Source organism: Pollicipes pollicipes, unplaced genomic scaffold, assembly GCF_011947565.3.
Source record: "Pollicipes pollicipes isolate AB1234 unplaced genomic scaffold, Ppol_2.1 Scaffold_6686;HRSCAF=7923_pilon_pilon_pilon, whole genome shotgun sequence".
Lineage (NCBI taxonomy): Eukaryota > Metazoa > Arthropoda > Thecostraca > Pollicipedomorpha > Pollicipedidae > Pollicipes > Pollicipes pollicipes.
In genome coordinates, this window is record NW_023596921.1 from 38,969,877 (window position 1) to 38,977,639 (window position 7,763).

A 7,763-nucleotide genomic window follows, 5' to 3' on the forward strand; every position below is an offset into this window, starting at 1 on the left:
TCGTACAACGAAGTCTAAATCGTGATCACTGCAGTGGCAACACATGCCACGGGACGAAATGAAGAGCATTCGTAACCTTCGACGCTATATACTTTCTGGTAATAAACAAAGCACCAGCTCGCTGTGTGTGTGTCAAATTTTGTTGCGTCATTGCACGGACCATAAGCAACCATTGTGCTGCATGGTTTGAGCATCTTTAATTAGCGCGAAAAATTACTAAAATTTGAAAGGAGTCATGTGACTACAGCAATTCATGCGTAGGCAATATGGTTTTCCACAGCTCACTGTTTCATTCGACCAACCGAGGGCCATTAGATGCCCTGCGCCACCAGCACGTACAGCTATGTTACATCCGGAGGTAAAACATTCATCGGAATGCAGACTGCTGCTGCCCTGTGAACCCCACCAAGAACAAAAATTGTCATTTGGATATCCGGTATTTTTCATAAATATTGGTTTTGCTCACGCCAGTACTCAAGTAAATATTTCACAGGCGCGCGCATTCTTGTCGTGAATACGCCGTGTAACTGTTCTCAAAGATATGCATCACGTACAATGTTTTCTCGTATCTCAAAAAGGTGATTGATTGTCTGGCACGGAATTGGCATAAGTTTGGTTACCTGTTTATATTTCCATCCGCAGGACATTTAAGTGTAAAGCGTAACTTTAAGTTCAATGAACGATGTTTTTCTTGCAACACCAAAACGGAACTACTTATTGCACATCGCGTTTTTGTAACTGCATCGATTTGGCTCCATATATGTGCACCGGCAAATTACTTCACATCGGCCCTGCCCTCATCGTTTGCGCTGGTTCGATCACGGCATTTACATCTGCACTTGTTGTTGCCTTACAAGATATCTATATATCAAGATATGTGTAAGATATGCAGATGTCTTAAACATATCTGCTCAATGACGCTGGATCCTACGGTAGGTATTGCTCAATGTAAAGTGCACATTTATTTTTGACTTTTTGCCAAGAGCTATCCGCAGTGCTAAAATAAGAATACCGGCCCAAAGGAGATGACTCCCCCCCCCCCTCCCCCACCGGCCTGCGCTGACGTTGGCTCATCTCCAGGATTTAACAAGGAGATACTCAGACGATGTGGCCAGGGGTGCAGGGAGTCACGACAAGAGGAGGGTACGCCAGATAACAAAGGACCCCCACCGGCGCAAAAGCAGCAGATGCGTGATCGAGCGCGCGCTTAGAAACTTACGTGCATGCGCGGGTCGCATGTTGAGTGCTCTGCCGGTCCAAGCCTGCCATAGTGAGCGCACTCTGTGCCGGCTGCCAGGAGCCCGGTCATGACCCGCGCGGCGCGCGGCGCGGCCCGGCCGGCCTCTTGCAGGTGTGGCGCGGCTACTTCAAGCCGCTGTCGTATCGCGACGGCTTTTCGATCCTGCTGTGCCTGCTGCGAACCGTACAGGCCGCGGTCGCCTGCGGCTCCGCTCCGCCCGGCCGTTCGACAAGCCGCACATCGTCACCAATTCCCTGCAGGACCCGCGAGACGTCCGCACGCTGGTGGAAGGTGGCGCTCGCGAGAGCCGGGGGGTAGCGGGTGGGGTGGGGAGGAAAGGGTGTGCTCCCAGCCCACCGCATGATTTCCGTCTGTGCTGCCTCCTCTTCGTAGAGATACTGAATATGTGTAGTTGCGTTGCCGCAGAACTACCGTTTGCGCGTAGAGTTGGCTTAGATAGTCATACTGGAGCTAGAATTGTTTATGAATCGTGTCTTTTTAGAGCAGCGTTAACCTGCAGATTTAGCGCCGTAGAGCTTCTGTTACACGCAGTCTCGTCTCTGGATCAATATTATCTGCACATGAACGTGTTGCAGATGCATGCACATTAGGGTGTTTCAGAATAACGCGTCTTTGAAAAAGAACGGGCGCTCAGGGTCAGTCAGCTTTCTCCTGTTCAAGGCGAGTTCATGTGGTGTCATTTTTTAAAATATGCTTGGGGGTGCACAAAAGGTTAAAGTAGGTAGGTTCAAACCATTTTCACTCTGAGCGAAGCTACCATGACGTTATAAAAACATCGACTTGAAAGTTGAAACGGAGCCCTTAGCGTTCTCTTACCAAGCTGATTCGACATTTTTAAACCATAGCATTTAGCTACTGATGCGCTGAGCGGAAAGAAATTCAAATAAAAGGGTGGGGGCAGCGATGGTTTAAAAATGAAAACATTTGGAACTACTTGGAAATGGGTATAAAAACGAATCATTGTGTCGAGAGTGGCTCGATGATGCGTTTGCAATGTGGATATAAATGAGATGAAGTTTATTTGATCCTTCTCTAACACCATCTGACTTCACCTTGAGCTTTTTGTCCACTTTTCGACCTCGACCAAGAGACCAGAACTTCCCAAGCCATGGGCAATAAAACTATGTGTCGAACAGACCTTCGTCTTATACAGTTACTCCACCAAATAATTGTCCTGAACACACATCGTAAGTTCTTACGCATTGGAGCGTGTCCAGTGCACGCTTATTAAATTGCTGATTCTTCTGCTGGTCGGCTTCTTCCTCTGCAGACGTCACTGCAGCTGATCCTGTTCACCGTCTACAACCACCTGCGAAGATCTCAATCACTGCCACGCGACTGATGCAGAATCATTCACACACTGATGCCTACCCAAAAATCCTATTCACCTTAAGGTCAAGTAACAAAATTCCTTAATGTCCTTCTCAAAGTCCGCCCCTGTGGCTCAGCTGGTTGGAGCGCCTGCCTTCCGATCCACCCACCCATGGCGCGCTGGGTTCGAGTCGCTTTAGAGCGCTCGCTATTTGCCCGTAACAGGTATGCCCGCGTCCGGTGACAGCGGTCGCGCTGAAGGTCAGTTGACGCCAGAGGGCAGGACGAACCGTGCCGAGCATTGCGGCACGTTAAGCTTTCACCACCAAATTCTGCCGTCGACATGAAATTACGCGTTGACGTGGTAGGGGTCAGAGCTCACGCAACAAGCACTACTTAGGCGTGAGCTCTGATCCCAGAAATTCATCCATTCAAAGGATTCGGATCAAATCTTTAAAAAATAAAAAAAAATGTTAGATGCAAGAACATCGAATCGGCCTGCTAGGAATGCGACGCCAAGGGCTTTGTTTAAAGCGTCTAAGCCGATGTCATCTCGATTTTGTAGCGCGTTGCTGGCCCCCACGGAGCGTAATTGGCGTAAATTTGCCACATTAAGATCTTTGCGCACCCCCTAGGTATGCATGCTTTGACTTTAATGGTCCTGCTGAACTCGCCTTGAACCGAAAAACCTATAGCAGCCCAGAGCACCAATACTTTTCCCAAATGTGTTACTCTGTGACACCGTAACCTGCATGTTGGTAAGGCGTTAATAACGCCTGTTATTATCGGTAACAACTCAGAGGAGCGAGAAGTCATGATTTGGTAGAGTTCAAACTACAGCCAGTGGTGACATCACGGGATCAGAGACACCTTCAACCGATTCTTTCCATCAGGACAACGATTTCAACATGTTTCCACATGACCTCCTTTACAGATGCTGCTTTGACGACCTGCCTTGACCTTGCCGCTTTGCCGCTTTGTTTTGAGATTGACAGACCAGCAGCGGCATGTCGGACTGCATGGCCCAGCATGCTCGCGCTTGACCTAGGGGCCATCGCCATCCACGACAGGCTCCCGAGTGGCCTGGACGTTCTCTCAGCGCCCCCCCCCCCCCCTCCAGCTTGACGGCGTGACTGACAGCGTGACTCAGGCGTGACGCCGTGACTCGGGCGTGACGGCGTGACTCGGGCAGCTGCCTGCGCCCGACAGTCCCGCGACCCACTCTCCGGCTGCGCCCGGCCCTGCGCTAACCAGGCTCTGTCTCCCGGCTTCTAGACGTGGCAGATGTTCAAGCCCATCCTATTCCGGGATACGGTGACGATCGTGCCCATGCTGCTGCGGCCCGCCTCCAAGGGCGTGGTGCAGCTGCGCTCCGCCAACCCGTACGACCCGCCGCTCCTCGTACCCAACTACCTCACGGAGGAGATTGACATTAGGACTATGGTGGAAGGTACTGGATGCTGCAGCGTTACCCTCGCTCGCTGTAACCGCGGTAGAAGGGCACGCCCAGACGTGGGAGTGCGAACACGGCTGGCGGTGAATTTGTATTAGGTAGATGCACGTGTGCAACGCAGGCATGTTTAGGTTTGGGAAATCTTTGAAAGGCGCGCCGTGACCCAACATAGCGTGGCTTATGCTGGTCCATGGCACGCCTGTCGACGGCGGCGGGCGGCGAATATCTTTGATGCGGTGAACTGCTTGGTAATTCCCATCGCAACGGTCACAGCTATTCAGATATTCCACAGTGATAAGCGGGGTGCGTGCGCCTCGTGTTCGCGCGTAAAAATTAGTAGCACTCTTTAGTACCGCGCATACATTGTAGCAAAAAGGAGTTTTGTGCAGGCATGACTGGGACTTTCAAATGCATAAAACATATGCATTTACCGCCGCGACCACGTTTCGTGAAAGACACATGCTATATAACGGCGATGCATGACTGAGTGATCTCAGTGTGAATCAGATTGCTCGTACCTATTCAGATGCCTTTTTGCCTTTGTCACTTTTGCATGTATACATCACAGTGCATCACATCTGCTACTTGCATGCATGTATCAAATGTAATAGTTTTGGACCACTATAACACCAGAGATCGTTTCGTCTGTGCGCTTGTTAACTCTTTTCTGAGCCTCTAGCTGATATCCCACCCGTCGTGTAGTATGGCTGTTAAAGAAAGCATACGTACGGTACCCTAGTCTTGAAAGATGTATACAATGTGTCAGGTTAATTAACGTAACAGGCTTGCTTATTATGTACAGTAAATCTGTAAGCGCAGTCCATAACCATTGCGTTCTGTGATTGAGTTGCAGTATTTCGTTATGAACCGGTGTGGCTGGGCATCAATCAAGCTTAACGACTTAGTGACGCGTCAATCGCAGTAGGTGAACAGCACCGGTCGTCCGTATACTGGCGAACGACTTGTGTCCCAAATCCGTGCGCGCAGCGCCACCTAACATAGGTGGCGCTGCCTGTGACGCCCGCCCGCGGCCGGGCGGCAGCGCAGATGTCGCCACTGACCGCCTCCCCCCGCGCCAGGCATCAAGATCGCAGTGGCGATCGGTGAGACGCAGGCGTTCAAGCGGCTAGGGGCCAAGTTCTACAAGGTGCCGATGCCGGGCTGCAAGCACACGCAGCTGTGGACTGACGAGTACTGGGAGTGCTTGGCGCGCTACTACACAAGCACCATCTACCACCCGGTGGGCACGGCCAAGATGGGGCCCTACTGGGACCCTGAGGCCGTAGTCGACCCTGAGCTCAGGTCAGTGCCCAGGTGCCAGTCGGTTTCGTTGGTGACAGGGGTTAGCCGCAGGTTGTGATGGGGGTGGGCGACACGGTTGGGACATCCCAGCTTGTATTGGTGACTGGACTGAACGACACAAATCTCGCTCCCCTCGCTCTCGCTCGGAAAGGTGGCAGACGGTAACTGTGTACCGCCAGCAGCACAGCCGGTGCCGGTATGAGAAAGACGGTCCACCACTCCGAGCTCACCGGGCGTCCTCCTGATCCGCAGGGTATACGGCATCTCCGGGCTGCGCGTGGTGGACGCGTCCATCATGCCGCAGGTGGTCAACGGCAACACCAACGCCCCGACCATCATGATCGGCGAGAAGGCGGCCGACCTCATCAAGCGCTTCTGGAGCGATCAACACTAGCAACGCGGCCCCGCTGCGGCGCACGCGCCACTGCGGCGGGACAGGGTGGCACCGCGCGCCCGGAGCGAGCGTCAGAGGGGGAGCTCGGTCTCCGCCGCGCGCGGCTCGGACACAGACCGTTGTTGCCGGTGGAGTGCGTGTCCGGCGGAGGCGGGCCTCGGGGGCTCTGCCTCGGACCACAGACGACGCCGTGGCACGCGTGTCGCAGCGGAGTTGCGGAGATGAGGCGTCTAGCGCGCGCCCTCGCCGGCGCCAGTCAGGGGTGCTGCGATACGGGTGTAGATGCTAGTGACGCGACTGCGCGGCGCTGCGCCGAGGGCGGCGGCGGTGTCCTCTGATCCCCTACCATGACGCAGTGCGCACCGTTCTGACGTGCGCGACCTCGCAGGTGCGTCTGACTCGCCCATCACATGTGCCATCCCCAGTGCTCAAAGTGAGGCCAGGCGCGCGTGGTCGCCGCCTGCTCCTCCGGCGGGGCTGGATGCGACGGCCACGCTCAAGGGTGGAGTCCGACGAGGGACGTCTGTGTCGCGGGCGGGTGCAAGGTGACGGTGCGGCGACGATGTACAAATCAAAATGGCCTGTCGCGCGGCGGTGGGCGGGCCTGGGGTGACGCCCCGCCCCGGGCCGCTGGGTCAGCCCCGCCCGCCGCCGACCGACCGCGGCCGCTTTTTGAAACCGCTTGCAGTAGCGCTGTAGTAATTTATTGGACTTCGGATGCATGCATATTCTATGTATTCTCGAATTACTTGTACGTAGTTTATGTGATAATGTGGTATGAGCATTATCGCTGGCATTGTTCTTTAGTATGGACACTGTCCACTGTTACCTAATTTACAGATTTGCTTGTGAGCTGTGCTTGATAGCCTAGTTCAAGAATGTGTCGGGAATGAACGTATGGCTGAGTATATAAATGAACGCTGCCTGACTGCAAAATCATGTGTTCGCTCAGTGTTACGGTGGTTGATATGGAATGCTTGCACACACTGCCGTTGATAATTTTGGTTAGGTGTGGTTCGGCTTCATACAATTTACCAAACACGACAAAAAGCGGGCAGAGGTTTGCATATTTCTCCCCATCGAGCTGAATGTGATCGCACACATCCATGGTCCAAAACACCCGTCGTCATGCGTGCCTGCTCGTTTCACTGGCCTATCTAGAATTCGTCCAGTCGTACATGCGACATGCGACCACGAGCGGACACGCGAGATCCTTGTAAGCATTTAGATGCTTCAAAGCATCCCCAGGGACCTCGTCGAGCAGACAAAAACTGGGTCGATCGACGGTTTACCTCACAAATAATTGAAGGGCTTATTGATTAATGCTGCAGGCACCTAGGGCTTTTCGTCCGACCTGCGGATGTTTTATAAATTTATCTTGTCAGGTCACTCAGCATTCTGGCGTCCCCCCTAATAGCCCTGACCTGGTCCTCTTCAGAGTGCCCCTGCAATAGCCAGAGGACATGATCCGAGCCTGAAGTAGCTCGGATTCGGCCCTGTTCAGAGTGCCCCTACAATAGCCAGGAGATGGGGCGTGATCCGAGTCTCTAATAGTCCGGATCTGGCCCTGTTCAGTGTGCTCCTATACTAACCAGATGACGGGACATAAACCGGGCCTGTAGTAATCCGGATCCAGTCCTGCTCAGCGCGCTCCTATACTAACCAGATGACGGGACATAAACCGGGCCTGTAGCAATCCGGATCCGGTCCTGCTCAGGGTGCTCCTATACTAACCAGACGACGGGACATAAACCGGGCCTGTAGTAATCCGGATCCGGTCCTGCTCAGGGTGCTCCTATACTAACCAGACGACGGACATCAAACCGGGCCTGTAGCAATCCGGATCTGGTCCTGCTCAGGTACTCCGATAAGCCAGAAGACGGATATGATCCGATCTCAGTCATTTTGTCCACCTTTGTCGTCCTAGAGCCTCACACATAAGATCCGTTGATTATTGGTAATCACTGAGCCAAACCCAGCATTGAATTTGAGTCAGAGTCCCGCTACTACAATCGAATCATGTGTGGCGAATCTTAGCTAGT

The 7,763-nt window shown here is 53.2% G+C and overlaps 1 protein-coding gene across 1 annotated transcript in view; it reads left to right on the plus strand.

The window, feature by feature from the left end:
- The window catches only part of LOC119108290 (glucose dehydrogenase [FAD, quinone]-like), a 25,977-nt gene extending 19,624 nt beyond the window's left edge, over positions 1–6,353 (plus strand). Inside the window, 3 exon segments of the mRNA XM_037231865.1 lie at positions 3,848–4,022; positions 5,105–5,327; positions 5,580–6,353. Of these exon segments, the coding sequence (XP_037087760.1) occupies positions 3,848–4,022; positions 5,105–5,327; positions 5,580–5,721 (540 nt within the window). The 3' untranslated portion in view covers positions 5,722–6,353.
- The last annotated feature ends 1,410 nt before the right edge of the window (positions 6,354–7,763 follow it).